The following is a 23,522-nucleotide window of genomic DNA, read 5'->3' as shown; positions in this document are numbered from 1 at the left end:
CTTCTTCTATATATCCGTATCTCTAAACGGAGGAAATGCCTCTGTTTAGCATTCTAAGCCACCACTTTCAAAACAACACACCGAGGAGGCAAGCAATGCGGCCTCTTTCTCCTTCTGAGCATACCAGGCCCTCCTGGACTTCTTCTGGGTTTCCAGCTCAATTTAAGGAGTCTGGGAGGAGCTTTCAGGATCAATTTCCAGGGAATGGCAGAGATTGCTAGTGGGAAGGGAGGGAAAAGGCCCTGAAAGCTATTGTGTTTCGTCACAAGAGTGGAGATAGGAGAAGTGGTGCAGTGATCAAGACAAAGCCAACAGTGTGCAGCCAGTTGATCCAAGAGACAAAACGTAGAATACACTGCTCACGTTGGGAACCCAAGTGGACTCAGACTGGGCACAAAAGCTATACAGAGTTGTCTCCTAAAGAAAACTACCCAGAGAGCTAATCCTGAATACAAAATTATGGACCACTCCTCCTCCTCCACCTCCTCTTCTTCTTCTTCTATATCCACTTCCAGAAAACAAAATGGTTACCAGAAGCGAAGCTCCCAAACAAAGGAAATCAGGACAAAAGGGCTGGGTGGCACAATGAATTGGCAAGACAAGGGTTGGTACTCTTCCTTGTACCAATCATTACACATTCTGGGGGCAATTTGCCTTCCTAGGATCTTGGTTACAAGAACTATCATTATCACAAAAGAAATAACACAGCAGTTTAAAAGTAAACAAACATATGCACTGGTTTCTAGAACAGTACACAAATTGCTGGGCCATGGCTTTCTCCAGAGTATCTATTCTCATTACTGAGAGATAGAAAGAGGGAAAGAGAGAGGGAAAGAAAGAAAGAACCCAGTGACATCAAGTGAGACATTTCAGTTCCCACTTCTGATATATTTAGAAGTGAGTTTTACACAGGGGATGGGAATGAATCCTTGGAGACCAAGAACCACACAAGCAGCATTCCAACAAAAGAGGACGCATTATGGGAACAATCTCTGAGTGTCGTGTGTGGGACAAGTTTAGCTACTCTGGCAGCTATGGTCAACAGAGCCAGGGGCCAAGTGTGGCTTCCCAGTATATCTAAGACAGCCGGCTGTCACATCTAACCATCTACACAGAAAAAGAGAAAGAGTGTGTCTTCGTGTATTTTTCCATCATTCATGCATTTCGCTCTGCTTATGTAAGTATCAGGCAGATATGAGGACAAAGGGAAAGGTGGCAGAAGCAATGTTCTGGGATCAAAGGATAGGACACCTGACACCGTTTTAATGATTGTATAGCTTCGTTTTTCAGCCATCCCTGGCAAGCTGCAAAGGGACAGATAACAGGAACGATCCTCTTGCCCCCCCATTTCCAAGCTGCTCCATGTGCCCCGACAAACACTAAGGTTTGGCCCAACTGATCTGCCAGTTGTGGGTTTCTCTGGTGGGAGCATTTAGTAAGTTTCACAGTGTCACAGTGTAGCTGACACAGCACTGCAAAGGGGCAATATGAGAATACAGAGTGGTGGGTGGACTGACAGATTCAATTAGAGCAGGGCATGGGATCCCACAGCCTTGCCTCTCCACAAGCATGCCAAGATCTTCCTCAGTCAATGTCCTGGAATGAAACATGGTGCCTTATACCCCGAAGCATGCTGTGCCAACAAACTAGAGCCCCTTCACCATCTGCTCCCATTCCTGAAACCCAAAAGCTACAGCATCTTTGGGCTTTCCAAGAGGAAGCCACAATTCTTGCATCAAGAAAAGGGAGAGATGGTGTTGACAACTTATCTCCCTAACTTTGTGGGCAAGAAGCCCTGATAAAGGCTGTTGTATTGTACCAAACTAAAGAGAAAATTAAACATAATTTCAATCTCAGCCCCCTCTTTGTCAGCCCCAAATAACAATCAGCAAAAAGAAAAGGACTTACAGAAACAAAATCTCTGAAGTATGCCACAATTACAAAATGTACAAAATGTAATAGGTGCACTGCTTCCCTCCTCACGTAAACATGCGCCCCCTGCCCACAAAACAAACAGTTATCACCTTTGCAACTGCATTTAATGTTCAAGAACGACCATGCTGATACCTCTGGCACACCTTGTGTAGTAGAAACTAGCATGCAAATGGCAAGCAATAGTTGCTTTTTGGGAGCATCACCCATTGGTATGTTGGAAAATCCAGCTTCTCCTTTCCTGAAAGACCCTTTGTATAATTTTTTTAATATTAAAAAGTACAAGAATATTACATACAAATTTCTGGAAATAAGATTCATCATTTGTCATCCAATATACATTTCCACAGTCATTCCATCCTTTGTATAATTTCAATAATAAGTAGACCAGAGGTACGCAGCCCAATACCCTCCAGAAGTGTTAGACTACAGTTCCCATATTCTACAACCATTGGCCCAACTGGGTAACTCTGATGGGAGCTGCAATCCAAAATATACTAAAACCACCAGATTGCCTATCCCTACTTTAGCCAGTGAGATATGGGACAGAGAAGAGTAGGTTTAAATGAGTTTTACAAATTCAATATCTTGCATTCAAGGGGCTCAAAGTGTGGAGTCTGCAATGGCTATTAAACCTGTATTGAACACCAACAATATGACATGCCACTTAGGAGAGACAGTGTTCCCACCCAGTCCAAAAGCAATCCAAGTGGAAGGGAAAGAACAAGTCCAAAGTCAGAGGGAACAGTGCTTGCTAGGGAGAAAGAAAGATACCACATGCGTTGTTTAAACAGCACATGTTAACAGGCCATTCCACATTGCTCTCTATACTTAGTTGAAACAACAACAAATGATAATGATGACACCCAAAATCTTGTTGTTGCTGTGTGCCTTCAAGTCATTTCCTAAGGTGATTTTATTATGCGGTTTTCTTATCAAGATTTGTTCAGAGGGGTTTTGCCTTTGCCTTTCTCTCAGGATGAGAGAACATGACTTGCCCACTGGGTTTCCATAGCTAAGCAGGTCACAGTCCAACACTCAAAACCACTACACCATGCTGGCTCCAGGTCACCTTAAGCTGGCCTTATTACCATTTTGTTTCAAAACCAATGTTGCCCTTCAGTGTAAATATAGTGGGCCCTTAATATCCACTGCGGTTTGGTTTCAAGACACGCACACCCCATGGGTACCAAAATCTATGGATGTTCAAGTCCCATTAAATACAATGGATAGTAAAATGGTATCCCTTAAATAAAGTGGCAATATCAAGGTTTGCTTTTTAGAATTTCTGTATTTTTAAAATATTTTGAAGCTGTGGATGCTTCAATCCATAGAAAAAGAATCTATGGATATGGAGGGCTGACTGTATTCTGAGGACAATTTACTCAACAGAAGAACAAATATCACACTTTTTAAAAAACAAACATAGAACAGCAGATAAAAACAGACAATAATAAAATACTGTAACAGGTTCACAGTAAAAAAAAAAAAACCTTGGAAAGTGAAACAGTCTTTGCCCAGCACCAAAATGAAATCAGAGCAGAATCACAGAATTGTAAGAGTTGGAAGAAACCCCAAGAAGGGCCATCCAGTCCAACCCATTCTGCCTTGCAGGAAGACACCATCAAAGCACCTCTGACAGAAGGCCATCCAGCCTCTGCTTAAAGACCTCCAAAGAAGGAGACTCCAAAAAGTCCAAGGCAGCATATTCCACAAGACAAACCGCTCTGGGGAAAGCATTCCTCAAACACAATGCCACCCCTAAAGAGGCTCTCTCCCTGTGGCTCCTTGCCTCCACTGTGATTTGGGTGCTACCTGCAAGAGCACCTCAGGGGATTATTTCCACAAAAGGGAAGGCAAGGGCAGAAGCAGCCTTTCCTTCAGGCCTTGGCACTTCCTTCAGCACCATTCAAGCAGGAAACTGCTTCTAAGCAACAAGGTTTTCTGTCCCTTTACCTGTATCCGAATCTTTCTGATCTCCATTTGTTCCAACAGTGAAAGGCAACTTCCGCTTCGTAGCTCTCTCCTTCACCTCTTTGCCTCCATCACTCCGGTCCAATTTTGGAGTCTTGGTTAGAGAAACTTTATCTTTATCCTGGAAAAGAGACAGCAAAACAAAGGTTTTTCAAAATAGGCAGAATATCTGTCACCAGCAAGGTTAGCTGTTCTATCCAAAATCTGAAATGTAAACTAGTTGGCATGCTCCCAGGAGTGAAAACAGTAGCTTAAAGACTTTTGACTAAGAGATTGTCTGGACTATAAGTTCGAAGAGCACATCTTGACAGTGGCCAGCTGTGAAATATTCAATCCATGTGCCAATGGATGGGAAATGGGAGTCAACTTGGCACTACTATCCCAGCACAAGATCATTGGAAAACACAAGTTCCCATTCTGAACTGGGGAAAGACTTACATGGACCTTACCTAAAACGTACCTAGCTTAAAGATAAAGACTACACAAGCCTCTTCTCAGCATCCATACCAACTCAGAAGGTCAATACCCTCTGAATTTTGTCTCAATAAACTGATTTTGACATACCACCAAGCAAGCCTTTAGACCTTACCTGGGCTTAGTACAGAGGACAGGCTGGTATATATGTTGCATTTTTAACAACACAATTTCAGCTGACTTCTGAACGCCTTCCTTGAAAAGCCTAAACATGATTTTCCAAAAGTAAACTGGGACACACAGAAGCCACCCATCATTGACCAGGGACTAAATGACTGACTACTGTCAGCTGACAATAAAAACCACAGAACTGTAAGTTCTCCACAGTAATCATATTAACGTATTCTAGCACAGTCACCAGAACATCATCAGTTACTGCTCAGTTATGGACATCTTCAGAATGTCACTATGCTCATTCTTTTGAAAAGAAACTTTCTCAGCTTTGCTCCTCTTCAGATGAAGAGCTCTGTGTGATGCAGTGAGGTTGCAAGAGAGGCCTGCCTGCCTCACCAATGGCACATACTATGTCTCTATGTGCCTTCAAGTCAACTGTTGACTTATGGTGACCCCATGAATTTCATAGGATTTTCTTAGGCAAGGTATACTCAGATCAGGTTTTTACGGTGGTATAAATCCTATGGTTAGTCCCAACTAAAGGAGACCCAATGAATTAATGGTAACCTGGTATGTCAACCCTCATGCAAGTTCCATTGATTCAGTGAGTCTACTATTTCGAGTTTGCAGGCGGCAAGAACCTTCCACCAAATAGAAGTGAAATGCCTTTCTCCAAAATGGCAGGAAGATTTTCCTTGTGGCACATTACATTGTCAGCTCAAGCTCTTAGAAGAGTCTGGCAGCAGACCAACCTGTTGCAAAGCTTCCCAGACATTTATAGGATCACTACTCCAGCCGAGGGGGAGGGGGAGTACTTAGGCATATGTTCTGTCCTCTTCAGCATCTAATCTTGTCTGCTTTGTGTGCAGAAAGAGATGGAGTAGAGGATGGCCAACCCTTCCATCACAGGAGAAATACAACAGTAGCATGCTTTTGGACCCATGGCTAACCCGCACCCCCTTCCCTGAATACTTCAGACTCTCTACCGTTACTGTGGGATCCCAGCTAACAACAACAGCAAGTCCCAAAGTAGTCTCTGGCTCTACAGGGGCAAGGGGGGAGCCTGCTATTTTAAAAGACCTCAGAAAGGAAGGGTACAATTTCCAAAATCCCAGTCTGTTCAAAGCATCTGCTGCAATCTACGGCAGCTAGATGGTCGAGTCTAGTAACTTGGAGCCTTTTATGGAAAGCCTCTGACACAAACACAGGAAGAATATACTTCATCAGACACATCACAAACACGGCAAGATTAAGTAGCACCACAGATCTCTGTCCCAGAATTGTTATTATTTTTCAAACAACAGCCTGTACCCATCACTTGGCACAATGTGCCTTCTAGTCCCAAAGGAAACCATGAACATGAAGCAGCATGCTGTCCCACAAGACTATGGCCATCAATTAAAGTACTTTAATTTATTTGAAAGTCTCTTTGTCAGAACTGCATCCTACGCGAAGAAGACTACCTTTGTTTTGCATGCATAGTCTTTTCTTGCTAGGTGCAGTTCTGACTGGTCAGGGCACTTGGGGGCATCCCCCACAGACCACCTAAATGGGATCAGTCTAAAGGCAGGGATCACTTTGGGGGTGCCATGGTTGGGTCAACTTTAACTCAAATATCATTTGCAATGGACAACTTAACATATAGTTTACCATTCAAATTTATCTACCTACTGACCTAACTTACTGATACCCCACCTTTCCCCCAAAGTTGGCAATCTTAGATGCATGAGAAACTGTTATAAAGCCTGCCAAAGTTCTCTTTAATGCTATCATCACAAAAGTCAAACAAAAACTGAGCAGGGTAGTGTGTGTTCTGGCCTTGTGGCAAACCTTACAAGAAGGCAGGGCATGACCTCCTGGACTTGTGAGAGATTCATCCACATCCGCACTCAGCATATGCCCTAAACCTTTGTGCTCTTCTGTACAGACACAACAGAGATGTGCAAAACATGTGTCTCGAGACACTTTTATTCTTGGTCAGCAGTTTGCTTACTCATCTTGCCAAAGCAAAAGGGCTGCAGTTTAGATTTCCTTTTAAGCTAACAGGTCCAATGGTGTTAACATATTAGCCAACCTAATCCCTTCCTTGCAAGAACATAGACAGAAAAGTAATTATTTTGTGGCATGCAAAACTCCCGACAGAAGCCAATGCAGCTTCCTTCGTACAAAAATCCCCTTGTTGGTTGGAGGAATGGGGGAAACCACAGAGCAACACTAGCTGCCTCACTCATAAGACTGTGGCGGATGGCTCAGAGCGCCAGCGCAGTCATAAGACCATGCCATCACTGCGCGCACAACGTTCCTTCCTCTTTCTTGGTTCCTCTGTGGCATAAACTCTCTCTGTGGGGTTCTTTAAAGGGTTTACTTCCACTGGCCCACTTTGTTTTCCTAGCAGGTTCACCATCCTACAGAAAAGCACCAGGAGACATGTTCCAACATTTGCCATATATGTTCTTGTAAACGAGGAATATTCAGTAAATGAGGAATAATCTCTAGTGATCCTTAACCCTGTACCTTGTTGCATAAGAGAAATGCCCAACTTTGCTTCTGTGGGCAGAACCAAAAATTAAGCAATTTCCAGAAAGAGGGGCATGGTTTTAACATTCGGAAGGAGGATTTTTAAAAAGAGCTTCTTTATCCAAGGCAAGCTAGTTTTTTTCCTCATTTGATGAAACTATTTGGGTTCAAATACAAACAAAAGCACATAATGATTTCTGTGAGATCCAATATTCAACGTGGCAATAATTTCATCTCATTTTCTGGTCTGCAAAGATTTGTGTGTATGGTTTATAGACGTTAAGGAGGCACCCCAAGGAACTGGTGGGAAAAATCTGTGCGGCGGTGCATGCACTTTCATGTCCAGGGTTTATTCTGCCTCCACATTTTTAAATAACGGAGGGGAGAAGAGTGTTTGATGGACAGAAAGAACATGGCGCTTTGTGGGGCACTGATGTGCTTTCTCGGACCACCTACCAATTTCTCAGCTACAACTCACATGACTAATCTCCCAGCAACAAATGGGCCAGAAAGGTGGTGGCCAAAATCCACAGCAAAGCTCCAGATCTGCATCCTTACGACGGAACACAATGCCTTGTCCTTCCCTGCTTAAGAAGGGCTTAAGAAGGCAGTGGAGAGGTAACAAAGCGATGCTAAAATAGGCAATTCTTTCTTCAGCCCTGTTGAAATAAAATGCACTGGAGACACAATTTGTTTAGTGTTTTTTCCCCCTGTCACACTCATCTGGTCGATCCCCCCCACCCCCTTTCTTGAAGCCCGCTGTAAATGACTTTTCCCACATGTTTATGAAGGGCATTCTTGAGATCAGTGCATCAGATTGCCTGTTTCCCAAAGTGTAACATCACTAGCCAAGACAAGATGGTTCTTCTTTAAAAATAAACACACGCATGTTCAGAAACCCCATTTCTATCACAAGAAATTAATATCAAGCTCAGAATACAATCCCAGGAATGGGGTTGCCACATCTCAGACTTCCAGAGGCCTGGACCAGAGCGCAGACAGCTTATTAAAGGACATAAGCATGTGCCAATATTCCAAAATGAGAGCCACAGTTCCCAGTTAAACCCTTGAAACCGGGATTTCCTAAACAATAACAGACTTATGCAGAAAGGTCCATGCTGAATCTCAGCAGGCCATACACAAGAGGTCAATTGTGTCAAATATACACACCAAAAATCACAATTCCTGCATTGTTTGCTATTTAAAAACAGATTTCAATTGGGTTAAAATTCCTGGTGCTCTCTGCCTCTCATGAGGGCAACTTCGGTGAATCCCTTTTGGAAGTAAAACTGGTGACATCCCCTGCTTTCCATTTTTCTGGGCAAAGTTTTAAAGAACAAACGCTATAAGTTGTCCAAACAACTTTAATAACATTTACTTCAAAATGATGCTATGGCTAGGAAATCTTCACATTTTATATCCTGCTAAATTAAGATTTATTACATCTGGCCTCTCTTTTTATGTCTTTAACTGGTGTGTTTCAATGATGGTTAGTCTGTAGTATCGACTATTTTGAAGGGTTTTTTTAAAAAACAAAACTGTGATCTACCTTGAGTCCAGAAAGGCATAGACCCAAATTGTTGCAATAAACCAGGGGTAGGCAATCTTTTTGAGCCGGGGGCCGGGTTGCTGTCCCTCAGACAACTGGGGGTGGGGGGGGTGGGGGGGGGGCAAATAAATAAATAATTAATTTTTAAAAAAAATTAAATATATAAATATCCCGGGACAAATGTAGGATAAAATTTTCAAATGGAGGACACTTTTTTAAAAAAAAATGGAGGACACGTGAAAAAATTTGCTGATTTTTAAAAAAATGTTAATATAAATACATGTTTCTGAGGCTTCTATAGACAATTGCCCCCCAAAGGCCCCGGCAGCAATCGACGGCAGGACCAGGCTGGGGCCGGTCCCAAGGTCTCGTCGGGCCGGATCCGGCCCGCGGGCCGCAGGTTGACTACCCCTGCAATAAACAGATGACTGTATGGGAAGTAAATGAAATTACCTATTGAAATAAAACTCAGCAATCAGCCATTTTCCAGAAGTGTTTAGCAGGGTAGCTTCTCCTCAAAAAGAAGAATAAAGGATAATCCAGATAGTTTTGAGAAGGTGATGGTCATAAAAACAGATGGGACGGTGCCTGCGCTTTGCCTACCCTTGCTCTAAAAGACTGAGATTATTTTAAAAAATGATCACAAAGTGGGAGAGGTCTATTGATGACCACTAATCTCAATGGCTCCATGAATCCCAGGTTCGGACCTGACCACAGGACAGTGAATCTAGACATGAGGGAGCCAATATGGAAGAGCACCGGTGGTGGCGTCTGGCTGGCCACTGTGCCAAAAGTGCTAATGGCCTAATGGATGTTTGGCCTCCTCCCGAAAGGCAATTCTGGCATTCTATGGAGGAACCTAAGGCCAAGAATTGAACCAACAGGTACATACAAAGAGCCCTGCTAAAGCATTGGTCCAGGGGATGGCCTTCTGCAATGATCAGTCAACAGAGAATAACCTAGTCCCATAAAAGAGGGAATTCTACAATCTTGGAGCAGCCACTGAGAAGGCTCTCTCTGTTTTCACCAAATATGGTGGAGGCACTGAGAGGAAGCCCTCTCACAAGGCTCACATGGGGACATAGTGTCTCCCATTATCTCATCCCCTTCGAAAGCAATCTGTTCAGTCACCCTTCCACATTTGCAGCTTTGACTTTTGCAGCTTTCCCTGAGGTTTTTCTCTAGGTCTTCCAGCGCAACTCTGACAGAAGTTGACCAGAGAGTTATGCTGGAGAACCTTGAAGTTCCTAGAAAAAGCACTTCTCTAGGCATTTGTAGGTCCTAAACATGATTCTATAAGAGGTTGACCATAGAGTTGCACTAGAGGTAAAAAGTATAGTGTTGTTGTTGTTTTAATTTGGGGTTTTTCCACATTCATGAGGGTCCTTCACCCCAAACACTGCAAATGTGGAGGGACCACTGTATTAGCAACCATCACTGAAGGAAATCCAAGTTTTCAGCTGTGCTCCATCATCATTGTGGATGGCAACGACTGAGGATTAAATGTGACAAGGAAACAGATACAGAAGCATACACAGCCATGCATTTTGTGCCACTTCTCCTGAAGACACATCTGCACACCAAAACCCAAGGGCATCTGCATGCCTTCAACAACTGCAGTAGTAAGAACTGCTGCTTCAAAACACTCTGTAAGAAAAATATCCCAAACCAAGATGGGTTGGAATAACCAGATTAGCGTCTCCTACAGGTTGATACGTGTCCTATAGAAGTGTTTACAGCCCCTGACACTGCTACTGTATATGCTGCATACATGTAGTGGCTAGCCTTTATATGCAGTTTCATACGCAAGGAGCTGGTTAACCCATATTGCAACAGGGTGGCTGGGACGACACCTGGCTTGGAAACAACTGGAGGTTCAACCACTGGAGTTTTGCATGGGTCTGGGGTCTGGGGGTCACAAAGGCAGTGCCATGAAATCTAGCTGTCCTTTATTTATTGATGTATTGATCTCTCTTTTTCCTTCCAACACTGAGAAGCAAGGAAGGTCCCAACAATTGTCCACCAATTCTTCTCTTAAATTAATGAGAAGGATTAAATTAAAATAAATAAAAATTATATTCTTGTCTCAAGAAGAAGAGCCCTCCCTCTGTCCCACGGCTACCTCTGGATAAGTTTTCCATGTGAAACCCCTGCAAACATACAGAGAAATATGACACTGTGAAGTCGAAGGCTTTCATGGCCGGCATCCATAGTTTTTTTGTGTTTTCGGGGCTATGTGACTATGTTCTAGAAGAGTTTCTTCCTGACGTTTTGTCAGCATCTGTGGCTGGCATCTTCAGAGAAAACCCACAAAAAAACTAAATATGACATTGTCAAACATCCAAACCTTGGGCCCTTATTACCTATGTCTCTGACATCTCTTTTTCTCCTAATTTTAAACTCTAAGCTTTTATAGTGTTATTCTGTAAAGTGCTACACATTACCTGAAGCTACGTACTAGCATTATCTCCTCTCTCTGCCCCTTTAATACCATAATAGAGCTGTTTAAGAAAAAGCTGGTCCTTTTGCTGGCTTAACATGGCTGCTTGTAACCATCAGTCAGTGAACAAGAAGCCAACTTCTGTGAAATGCAAACCCAAACTTTTTACTGCAAAGGCAGCAGATTTCAACTGGCATCTGTGACTGCACAGCTGAGCACACACAAGGGCAAGAGGATTTAGGCAGGGGTTGTGACAACGCTTCTGCCAATAGTAAATGCAGCCCAAACGTCCTAATCCATTTCTATCAGCGCCTGTGCCCTCTGATGCAGCCAGGGTCAGCCTCGCTTTGCAAGGACAAAACACACGCTCTGACTTTAGCATTACAACCCTCTTGCTGGTTTTAGGCCATGCCTTGAAATAGACTCCACATCGGAGTATATTCTAAAGGTCCCTCCTGAGTCAGTGAACCCGAGCCAATGCAAGGCATGCACGCAAGCAGAGGCCTCTGGGAAGTGTTGACAAACACAAGATAAATTAAAATCCATCTTTAAGTGTACACACACAGCAATGCCTAGAAGCAAAGGTCTAACAACCAACTGTCTTTCCCCTTAGTCATTGTTTCTGCTCAGAGCCCTGAAGTTAACCAGAAAACAATGCTATCTTGGTGCGGCCTTCTTCTCCAACCAGTTATCTAGGCCTGGTCCCTCGTGAATAAGAAAATGCATGCTTCTTCTACACGACGGGATCAGATCAGAGATTAGTAGGAAGGGAGACCTACTGTTTTTGCTCAGTCTAGTTAAGTCCGCACAGCTGTATTTTGTGAGGAGGTAGCTGCAACCAGATCCTGCTTACCAGGTTATAAAGGGAGCCTTGTTCCTAGTACAGCTACTTGCTTAAAAGCGTAGCGTCCCTTAAAAGCTTCATGTTTCATGCAGGACTTTTTATCAACATGGATACGGATATGCCCACAAGATGTCTATTTTATCTTCCATAAAGAAATGGAAAAGCAACCATTTCCAGTGACTTTCAATGCTTAGACAAAGGGGTGGTTAAATGTTGGATTGCAGGTCCTATAATCCCCCATTATGGGCTGCACTAGCCAGGACGCTGTCTGCCAACAACATCTGGAGGGTTGCAGTTGCCTACCCCTGATCTGAAACACACAGACAATCTTCACATATTAGTGTGCATGTCCTCTCTGTACAGCAGTGGTCCCCAAACTGTGCCCTTTAAGAGATTTTGGACTTCAGCTCCCAGAAGCCTCAGCCATGCTGGCCAATAGCCTGGGATTCTGGGAGCTGAAGTCCAAAAGCCCTTAAAGAGCACAGTTTGGGGACCACAGTTCTATAATAGATCCATGTAGGAGGGAAATGCCACACGTAAAGCACCCCCACTATAAACACTTTACTTACATACTAAACATCAGCAAGTAGATGCAACAAAACAAAAACTGAGCTTGTGCTGATAGGATCCTCTTTTCTGTTTTATCATTTTGGATAAAAAACAAAAAACAAACAAGAGACCAATAAACAGACAGTAGAATCTCTGTGTAAAGCAAGAGTGGACAATGTGTGAGCCTTCAAGTGTTCTTAGACAGCAGCTCCCATCAGGACTAATTAGCCCAGCCTGTTTTGAGGGATGACAATATCTGTAGTCCAGCAACATCTGAAAGGACATTCCTTTACCATGCTGACATAGAATATCACTGTGCTTCACACCACTGACCATTTTCTTTTTTGCGATTTTCTGCAAATGAATTAGTGGAGTTCAGGACTTTGGCATAAACCAACCTGCGGCATGCTGGCAACATTTCTTAATCTTAATTAGGCCATTTCTATGCCTTTCTCTCAATTTAGAAGCCACTTGTTGCTGCACTTCATAATTATGCCTGAAAATCCTATATTTTTTTCTCGAATCATGTAGGTTTCCTGCAGGATCAGCTATTTAAAGTGTGCATGGAGGTCACCCACACAGACTTCCCTGCCGAGACACAGAAAGCAACTGAGTGGGGTGGAAACTGGGCAAGGCCACTGAGGGCATGGCAGAAAGGGCAGAGGCAGCAAGCCTGGCGGTGCTTCACCTCTCCTTCAGTCAGAATCCTAGGTAGGTGAAATAAGACCAGAATTACATACAGATGCAGTGATGAATTCTCTAATGTTATAGAATTCATCTATTACTTAAGCAAGAAACAGAGACACAAAATGACTCTGCCTGCCCTCCGGTTCACAACCACAAGTGGGTTGCAGGAGGATCTATTAAGGTGCGTCGTGCCTCTTCTACCTCCCTCCTCTTGCCTTCTCACTGCCAGTTATTCGACATACAAACCATGATAGAAGCTGCTGTGGGGGGAATCGATCAACTCAGAAGCAAGACTGCCAAGTTCACAGAATACGAACCAGTGCTCAGTGTCTCTGCAAAAGAACCTGTTGGCTCCACAGATACAGGGACGATGCACACCACTGTTCTTGACAGCAGCAAACGCCTATGCCGGCAGCTGCGATGTGGCAAGAAAAATTGCAGCTGGTTAAAATCTAATTTGCAGAGATTTCATTGGCAAAGCGTACTTTAAAAAAATGGTATAAATGAAAAACAGAGAAGAGGTCTGTGCGGAACGAAGCAAGGAAACCTTCTCTGTTTTAATAAATGGTACAAGCTATATGCTTTAATAAATGATACAAGGGAATTGCCTAGCCCAGTAAACATAGTGGTTTGAGAACAAAAAAACCTAGCAAGTCCCTTCCTGCTACAAAATGGAAGTCATTACTAAGATATAAAAGGAGTAAAAGAGAAAGACAGTACCTTTTTCCCAGTTTGTTTCTCCACCATGTCGTTGCTGAGAGAAAAATCTTCCGATTGTGGTGTTTTAGAACACCCACCCTTGGGCATCGTTCTGCCTTCCTTACTTGGCCTTCATTTATGCTGCCATCGCTTCATCATCAACCGTCTGTAGAAAGAAAAGAAGCACACAGATGTTTAACTATGGTCTCACAAAAACAGAAGGTAAGACTGACTGCTGTTTCAAGAAACTAAGGCTCTAAGCAGGCAGAGTGCTCACAGAAAAAAGAGGTGTCCCTTCCCCAAACTGGGATGAAAAGACACCTTGGCCTAAGATGCAGGCGGCACAGAGTCAAGAAGTCAAAACCTTTCGTTTTGTGTGCAACTTGATTTGTGGGAAATGCATTTTCTAATATAGCTACTCTAAAAGAAACCCCTTGGGTGTCCCTTTAGTGAGCCAAAAAGGCTCCTCTCTGTGTCTATAAGGAGGTGTGCATGCACACATGTACACACACATATACACATACACACTCGCTTTTGGCAAATCTTTATATCTTGTGCTGTGTATGGTTGATTGATTAAACCTAACTCTTCTGAGGCACACAATAATATTGCATAAAGCAGTTTTGTGCCTTAGAACTATGCCTCTTACATAGAAATATTTCTAGAAGCAAGCACAGATGGTAAATGACAAAGGCAACAGCTAACATTCTCAGCACGGCTTATAAAGCGGTCTTTGCCATTCAAGCTCAGAGATGGCTTTGTACGTGGGTCTAGGTAAGGTGCAATTCAGAACCACAGCAACAAAGCTCTGTTGCCCATGCCGAAGAGTTGCCTGGTTACAGGACTGAAAAGACAACTGACATCTGCAATGCACTGTAAAAACAGTAGTACTTTGCACCCTAATGGATCTCTAACATGGTATTGCCCATCCTTTATCACTCTTAGCAAGGAGAGACCACCAAATGCAATCTACTCTACAGTAAAAGAGAAAGTAAGGTGTTTTTAAGAGGAGCTATCTATTGTGAAGAGCTGAGAAGGAACAGCCACACAAAGATCTTTCCTCTGCTAACCTGCCCCACAAACACATCCAAAGCAGGCCTTTTCTGTTTCTAAAAGCAACAATGGGAGGAAACCGTCTTGGAACAAGGAAACTCCTGATTTCACAGTCAGTTAGGGATGGGTCAGGGAAAGGAGGGAGATCATTGTTTAAAAAGAAAAATCATGAAAGTTTCATCTCTTTTTCCCAAAATAGCTGATACACAGTGAAGTAATGAAAACCTAAGGGACACCAGATAGTCAGCAGTACTTTCTGCAGTGGCAAGGCATGAGAAGCACATAGGTCTGGATGTCTTTCTGGTCAAGAATTTCCAGCAGCAGTCCTACAGAAAGTTCCAGCCATGAATTTCACAGAAAGTCCTTCATTTTTAATGCATCGCAAGGGAAATCTGTAAATACTTCATGCTCTCTCCTGTGCATGTGGCATGAGAATTCACCAAAGGGAAAAATGTTACCTTAATGCTAGCTTAAGACTGACCTCAACACAAGAAAGAGCATGACTGCAGCCACACCAAGGACACAAGAGAAGAGTACAACCATCTTGGCCTCAACTCCTCTGCTAGGATTCACACCAAGAAAAAGGAGACACTAGGTAATTTATCTGTATTACCAAATATTCACTGAAAACACTCAATACTTTAATAGAAGCAGCTGATATTTAGTATACAGGTGGGGGAGCAACACAGGGCATGGAGAATAAAGGCAAGCAGTTCTCTGGGCCCATTATAGCACATTAAAAAGCTACCATGCAAAATGAAGCCCAAGCCATTTTCTAGGTATAACCTCAAAACTCTCACCCATCCTTCTGCAGGTATACCTCTGTTAAAAAAGCCTCTGGCAAAGAAGCCTCTTTTTTACAATGTCTTTTCATGCCTCCTCTTTCCTCCTTGTTCTCTAACTTTAAGTGTTTAGGAGTATCACTATTGGAAGGAAGACTAGAGAAACCAGATTGTCAATGATGGGTTTCAGCTGCATGTCTGCGAGAAACGTTGTAGTAAGGTTTTGGCCCAGAAAGACTTACCTGTCTGCCTACAACAGGTAAAGTAAACAGCAGCTGCCTCCAGAATCCGTTACTGAGCATGGAGGGAAAGCAAAACAGAGAGGAAAGGGGAAGAGGTAAGCCAGCTACTCACCAGCTACTACTCCCAGCATGTTAAAAGATCACAGGTCCGTAAACCAAAATAGATTTATTTATTTTCTCAAGTGGAAGCTGGGAAAGAAAGAAAAAATCATCCTTGGACATTTTTGGAAGAAGCTTTCCAGTGGTTCCAAATGTTTTTGTTTCCTTATAAAAGGATTAATTGTTTCATTTCACATGTGCACATAGAATCATAGAATTATAGAATCGTAGAGTTGGAAGAGACCACAAGGGCCATCCAGTCCAACCCCCTTCTGCCATGCAGGAACTCTCAATCAAAGCATCCCCGACAGATGGCCATCCAGCCTCTGTTTAAAGATCTCCAAAGAGGGAGATTCCACTACACTCCGAGGAAGGAGTGTGTTCCACTGTCGAACAGCCCTTACTGTCAGGAAGTTCCTCCTAATGTTGAGGTGGAATCTCTTTTCCTGCAGCTTGCATCCATTGCTCCGCGTTCTAGTCTCTGGAGCAGCAGAAAACAAGTTTGCTCCCTCCTCAGTATGACATCCCTTCAAGTATTTAAACAGGACTATCATATCACCTAACCTTCTCTTCTCCAGGCTAAACACCCCCAGCTCCCTAAGTCCTTCCTCGTAGGGCTTCATGGTTTCCAGACCCTTCACCATTTTAGTCGCCTTCCTTTGGACACATGGCTCCAGTTTCTCCACATCTTTTTTAAATTGTGGTGCCCAGAACTGGACATAATATTCCTAGTGGGGCCTGAGCAAAGCAGAATACAGTGGCACTATTACTTCTCTTGATCTAGACACTATACTTCTATTGATGCAGCTTAGAATTGCATTGGCCTTTTTAGCTGCCGCATTGCACTGTTCACTCATGTTCAACTTGTGGTCTACTTGGACTCCCAGATCCCTTTCACACATATAAGTTTCATTCAGCCAGGTCTCCCCCATAATCCTATATCTATGCATTTCATTTTTCCGCCCTAAGTGCAGTACCTTACATTTTTCCATGTTGAAGTTCATTTTGTTAGCTTTGGCCCAGCTTTCTAGTCTATTCAGGTTGTTTTGAATTTTGATCCTGTCCTCTGGCGTATTAGCTACTCCTCCTAACTTGGTGTCATCTGCAAATCTGATAAGTATTCCCCCAATTCTGTCATCCAAGTAATTGATAAAGATGTTGAATAGCCCTGAGCCCAGGACAGAGCCCTGTGGGACCCCACTAGTCACTTCTCTGCAGGATGAAAAGGAGCCATTGTTGAGCATCCTTTGGGTTTGAACACAGTCAACCAATTACAAATCCCTGTAACTGTTACCTTTTCTAATCCACATTTCACTAGCTTGTTTGCAAGAATGTCATGGGAAACCTTGTCAAAGGCCTTACTGAAATCAAGATATACTATATCCACAGCATTCCCTTCATCTACCAAGCTGGTAATTTTATCAAAGAAAGAGATCAGATTTGTCTGGCATGACTTGTTTCTCTGAAACCCATGTTGGTTTTTTGTGATTATGGCATTGCCTTCTAGATGTTCACAGACTCTCTGTTTAAGGATCTGCTCCAGAATCTTTCCTGGGATTGATGTCAGACTAAATGGACAATAATTGTTGGGATATTCTTTTTTCCCCTTTTTGAAGATGGGGACAATGTTTGCCCTCCTCCAGTCTGCTGGGACTTCTCCTGTTCTCCAGGAGTTCTCAAAGATTATTGCCAATGGCTCCGATATTACATTTGCCAGTTCTTTTAATACCCTTGGATGTAGCTCATCTGGTCCTGGAGACTTAAATTCATTTAGATTAACAAGGTATTCCTGTACTATCTCTTTACTTACTCTGTGCTAAAATTCCCCTATTCTGTTCTCTGCTCCATTATCCTCAGGTTGAGCACCCTTTGCCTTTTCTGAGAAGACTGAGGCAAAGAAGGTCTTGAGTAATTCTGCCTTTTCTCTGTCTTCTGTTAGCATTTTGCCATCTTCTCCATTCGGTGGCCCTACCATTTCCTTCTTCTTCCTTTTGCTGCGGACATATCCAAAAAAGCCCTTTTTATTCTTTTTAACCTCTCTAGCAAGCCTGAGTTCATTCTGCGCTTTAGTTTTTCTGACTTTACCCCTACAAATGCCTGCTATTTCTTTGAATTCCTTTTTCGTGATTTCCCCCTTTTTCCATTTCTTATACATCTTCCGTTTCAAACTCAGCTCCGTTGAAAGTTCCTTAGTCATCCATCCTGGTTTCTTGAGACACCTCCCGTTTTTCCTTCTCACTGGAACTGTTTGAGATTGTGCCTTCAGTATCTCCCTTTTGAGAAAGTCCCATCCGTCCTGAACTCCCTTATCTTTTAGTATTTCTGACCAGGGATCACCCTCAATACTTCTCTAAGTTTACTGAAATCCTCTCTCCTAAAGTCTAGGATGCGTGTCTGACTCTGCCTGGCTTCTCCTTTCCACTGTATAACAAACTCCAGGAGAACATGGTCACTTCCCCCTAAGGATCCCACCACTTGCACCCCATTAACCAAGTCATCCTTGTTGGTTAGGATCAGATCCAAAATAGCTGACCCCCTTGTTGCCTCTTCCACCTTTTGGACCATGAAATAGTCTTCCAGGCAAGTGAGGAATTTGCTAGACCTTGAGGATTTGGCTGAGTTTGACTTCCAGCAAATATCAGGGTAGTTGAAGTCACCCATCACTACTACATCTCTCTTTTCTGACTGTGTGGTCATCTGTTCTAGAAAGATATCATCCAATTCCTCAGTCTGACTTGGGGGTCTGTAGTAGACTCCCACCATATCATCCTTGTTGTTTCCCTCCCCTTTGATTCTTATCCAGATGCTCTCCTCCTGGCTTCCAGGATTGATGTCCTGGATCTCTTCACTGGTGTAAATATCTCTGACATATAGTGCTATTCCTCCTCCTTTCCTGTTTGGCCTATTTCTCTTAAAAAGGTTATACCCCTCTATTTCCACATTCCAATCATGAGACTCATCCCACCAGGTTTCAGTGAGGCCTATTATATCATATTTGCTTTGTTGTACTAGGAGTTCAAGTTCATCTTGCTTATTTCCCATGCTCTGTGCAATAGTGTAGAGATATCGCAGACCATGGGTCCCATTTACTTGTTGCTTGTGCAAGATTTTTTGCCTCCCACTGTTGGGTCCTTGCACTTTTTTTCTTGTTACCTCTATGTCTGTTTGACTATTTTCTCCAGCCCTTTCGCCTTCCTTAATATTGCCCCCCTTCCCCACGGAACTCAGTTTAAAGCCCTCCTGATCAAGTTCTTGAGACTGTTGGCAAAAACATTTCTTCCAACTGGCGTGAGATGCAACCCGTCCATTGCAAGAAGTCCCTCCTCATGGAACCGCAACCCTTGATGAAAGAATCCAAATCATTCTCGGCGGCACCATGTGCGAAGCCAGTTGTTCACATCCACTATTTTCCTCTCCCTTCCTGGACTGTGCCCTTCAACTGGCAGAAGAGACGAGATGACAACCTGTACATCCATTCCTTTCAGCTTCCTACCAAGAGCCTTGTAATCCCTTCTGATGTTCTGAAGGCTGTGTCTTGCAGTATCATTGGTTACTTCTGAGTAAAATGTTTTCAGAAAAGGGTTGGATTGCTCTTCTCTTTGTGGTGTAGGAACCTATTCATATTTCTTCCCCGTATTATTTCTACCTCTGGTTCTTTCTGTTAAAGAAGCAATGTCTAGGAACACATCTACTTCGTTATCTGAGGCATAGCTATATTGGCCCAATTAATAATTGCTCTGCAGGCAACAAAGAACACTGCTTTTCACGCATCTGAAGTATCGATTTGGCATTCGCTTGCAACAGTAAAAAGGGCAAATTATAAACTACTGCTGTCCTTTTGCACTTTGGATGGCATGTATACATTTATGGCACCACACAAATAAATAATTATGATGCTAATAACAATATCAACATGAACATCAATGCAGAAAAGGTAATGAGACTTTTAAAGATACTACTCATTGAAAATAAAAGGGACTGAAATTATTGCCACTAATAATGTGAAAAGAAACAGCAGCAATTCCATAGAAAACCCCTTTCTTGACACATTTTAAGCAAGATTCTCTCAAAGGAATGATGTATGGCAGATCAATCTGCTCAAGCTCCCAATGCTCATCACTATTTACAGTGGACCCTCCATATTCACTGCAGGACTCCCAAGAAAGTGGAAAACAGCAAATAAAAAAACCCCACTTATTTTTGTTTTACCTAAGAACCCGACTCTCTAGGTCCTCCGGTACAACTCTATGGTCAACATCTGGTAAAAGTTGACCACAGAATGGCACTGAAGGTCCTACAATTTCCTAGAGAAGTATTTTCTCTAGGTCCTCCAGCAAAACTTTGTGGTCAACTCTTGCCAGAGGTTGACCATAGAGACACACTGGAGGACCTAGAGATTCCTAGAAAGAGCATATGGATCAAATCTGCAAAAGTGAAGGCCATAAATGTGGAGGGATGGCTGTATATTTACACACACACACACACACACACACCACTGAAGTTGCACTTTTACATAATCTCAGATATGACCTAGGATTTATAGTAAATTATCAACCAAAGGGAAAATGTCATGCTGGTGGCAGTAGGAAATGTGTGAAAGGAGCTGCCCCATTCTCACCACCGCAGGAAAACAGCCACACAGGGACTCCATGCAAACAGGCAGACACATAATAAATACCCCAGGTAACTTTGCTTGAGCTGGTGCCAATTCACATGCACTATATGCCGGGTATTAGTATGTCTACTAAGCTCCTTTGGCCACAGAGGTAAGGCAATATTTTAAAAAAGAACAACCCACAGCATGTGGGAAATAGGAACAAGGATATTCAACCCACGTAGGAGCCCAGCCACTGATGGCCAGGTCCAAATGGTGGCTCCAGTTCAAAGTGAACCCACAACAGGCAGTTCAGAGCATGCATTCTGTTTGCTCTGGAAAACAACGTGGCCATTTGTAAGCAGGGAGGGTACACACCTCATTTTACACAGGCCTTTGAAAACCGGTTTACGGAGAGAAAGCCAGACGGATGCCAGATTAATTCCGCACCCCTTCTGTTCATGTAGCTGACTCACAACACTTGGAAAGCTGGCTGCCTCTTCATGTAAACAGAGCCCTGGCCTATTTAGCCGCTTGGAGGGAGCACTGTATTTGCACAACAATTACCAGCAATCCCCATTTTGTTCTGCAGGACATTGTTAAGGAGCTAGAAAGGGGGAGAGAAGCAGAGACACAAATGCACACTGTGTACTGTACTAACTGCTCTCCAGCTCAAAAGGGTGGGAGGGGGTGCTCCATGTGGCAAGAAACCTGGTCCAAATCCCTCCTGACAGACAGACAGATAGATAGACAGACAGATAGATCGATATGTAGAGTGATCCTGTAGCACCTTTGAGACTAACTGAAAGAAAGAAGTTAGCAGCATGAGCTTTCCTAGACTTAAATCTGCTTTAGTCTACAATAGATAGATCAGTAAGAAGAGAGATCTTGTAGCACCTTTGAGACTGAAAGAAAGAAGTTGGCATGGCAGCATGATCTTTCATAGAGTAAAGTCTACTTTAGTCTATGATAGAGAGAGAGAGAGAGAGAGAGAGAGATAGTAGATCAGTATGTAGAGAGATCTTGTAGCACCTTTGAGACTAACTCCATTTCTACTAGTTCCTTTTCCAAACTAAAGTTCCCTGTACTAAAGACTCATCAGTGTTCCTGCTTTGCAAATAGCTCTCTAGACAACTTTGCATCTGTCACAAAGTACGGATGTGGGAGTCCTGGATGGCTGAGAAACAGAATATAAACCCCCCCCCCCCATCTGCAAAACGTCTCTGGGACAACAAAAGAAAACTGTTTACACGTGGCAGGAGGCCAAGCATGTTGCAACTGGCCTCCACCGAAGCCACGCTCTCCAGCCTATTCAACCTGAAAAGGCAGCCATTTCCATTTGCAAATCATTTTTATATCCTGGTTTCCATGAGGAGCCTCCTGGGGAAAAGGGGGTAAGAAAAGGAGGTGAAGGAGAACCCCTCCGGAGGCCTAACAGCCCATAAACCACAGCTGGCTTGCCAACCTGATTATGGCCAGGCTTGGGAGAGGCAGAGCTGGGATGACTGTGGGACTTGCATTTCAGCTATTGTATGCAAGCTATTGCTCTTTCCTCCTATCTCCCTCAGCCCAACATTTCTCTCCGAAATAACATTAAGAAAACCGTTTTTAAAAAACAATAAACAAAGTAACAGCAGTAGTAGTTTCCCATTGCTTTTGCACGCTTGTTTAGGGCACCCAACTCCCTGTGTACAATCCATGGCAGAAGGATAATAATAATAATAATAATAATAATAATAATAATAATAATAATAATAATAATTAGTTTATTTATATCCCGCTTTTCCAATTTGTGATCAAAGCGGTGTACGAGTTTGAATGAAAAACTACATCAAGATAAAAACAATTAAAAACAGTATTTAAAAACAATCACAACAGCAATAAAAACAACAGGTTCAGCTGAATGGGGAAAATCCATAGACATCACAAGGTTGTCAAAAACCAAGGGGGTGGAACTTAAACTAACATCTCATGGGGGGAAGGCTTGAGAAAAGAAAAAGGTCTTCAGGTTCTAAAAGTATCTAAAGATGTGGTGGAGCGGAGCTCATCTGGAAGATTATTCCATAGTCTTGGGGCAGAGATGGAAAAGGCCCGTTGCGAGGTCCTTGCATAACGTACAGTTGGGACCTCTAGCAAGTTCTTCTCTGCTGACCTGAGTGAGCAGGGCGGATTATATGGGGAGAGGCGGTCCTCCAAGTACCCTGGGCCCAAGCCATTTAGGGCTTTATAGGTAATAACCAACACCTTGTATTGAGCCCGGAAGCAAATAGGCAGCCAATGAAGGTCTTTCAAAATAGGTGTTATGTGGTCTGACCTGGAACCACCAGCCAATCACACTGCCATATTTTGCACTAACTGTAGCTTCCGGGTTTGGTACAAGGGTTGCCCCATGTAGAGCGCATTGCAGAAATCCAATCAAGAGGTTACCAGAGCATGTACTATGGTTTCTAGGTCCCCCCGGTTCAGGTAGGGGCGCAGCTGGCATATCAGCCGAAGCTGATAACAAGCGCTCCTGACCACCGCATCCACCTGAGATGACAGCTGGAGTGACGAGTCCAGGAGCACTCCCAAGCTGCGAACCAAGTCCTTCAAGGGGAGCGTGACCCCGTTCAGGACAGGATGGCAAATCTCACCACCCGGACACGGGGAACCTATCACCAGTACCTCCGTTTTCTCTGGATTCAGGCTGAGTTTGTTTTCCCTCATCCAGCCCATTACCGACTCCAAGCAAGCATTTAGAGGAGAGATGCCATCCCTAGTCACTGCATCAGTCGGAGACACAGAGAAACATATTTGGGTGTCATCAGCGTACTGATAACACCGCGCCCTGTGTCTCCGGATGATCTCTCCCAGCGGTTTCATGTAAATGTTAAATAGCATGGGGGACAAAATTGTTCCTTGAAGGACGCCAGATGTAAGTGCCCTCTTATCGGAACAACAATCAGAATAACCTAAAATGCAAGCTGAATGTAT

General features: G+C 43.3%; 1 protein-coding gene across 3 annotated transcripts in view; it reads right to left on the bottom strand.

Moving 5' to 3' along the window:
* The window catches only part of ANKRD11 (ankyrin repeat domain 11), a 173,260-nt gene that overhangs the window by 45,755 nt on the left and 103,983 nt on the right, over positions 1 to 23,522 (bottom strand). For 2 of the 3 annotated variants that reach the window (XM_089477103.1, XM_089477104.1), the window contains exons 3-4: positions 13,801 to 13,945; positions 3,889 to 4,027 (exon numbers count right to left, since the gene is read on the bottom strand). In XM_089477103.1, the coding sequence (XP_089333229.1) occupies positions 3,889 to 4,027; positions 13,801 to 13,887 (226 nt within the window). In that variant the 5' untranslated portion in view covers positions 13,888 to 13,945. Of the gene's footprint in view, positions 1 to 3,888; positions 4,028 to 13,397; positions 13,461 to 13,800; positions 13,946 to 23,522 lie in introns of those variants that run through there. The other variant, XM_089477105.1, reaches the window with a different exon arrangement.

Source organism: Sceloporus occidentalis, unplaced genomic scaffold (genome assembly GCF_023333645.1).
Source record: "Sceloporus occidentalis isolate IW3139 unplaced genomic scaffold, rSceOcc1.0.p SCAF_10, whole genome shotgun sequence".
In the NCBI taxonomy this organism is placed as follows: domain Eukaryota; kingdom Metazoa; phylum Chordata; class Lepidosauria; order Squamata; family Phrynosomatidae; genus Sceloporus; species Sceloporus occidentalis.
The sequence above is the reverse complement of the archived record's forward strand: the minus strand, read 5'-3'. Positions and strand labels throughout refer to the sequence as shown.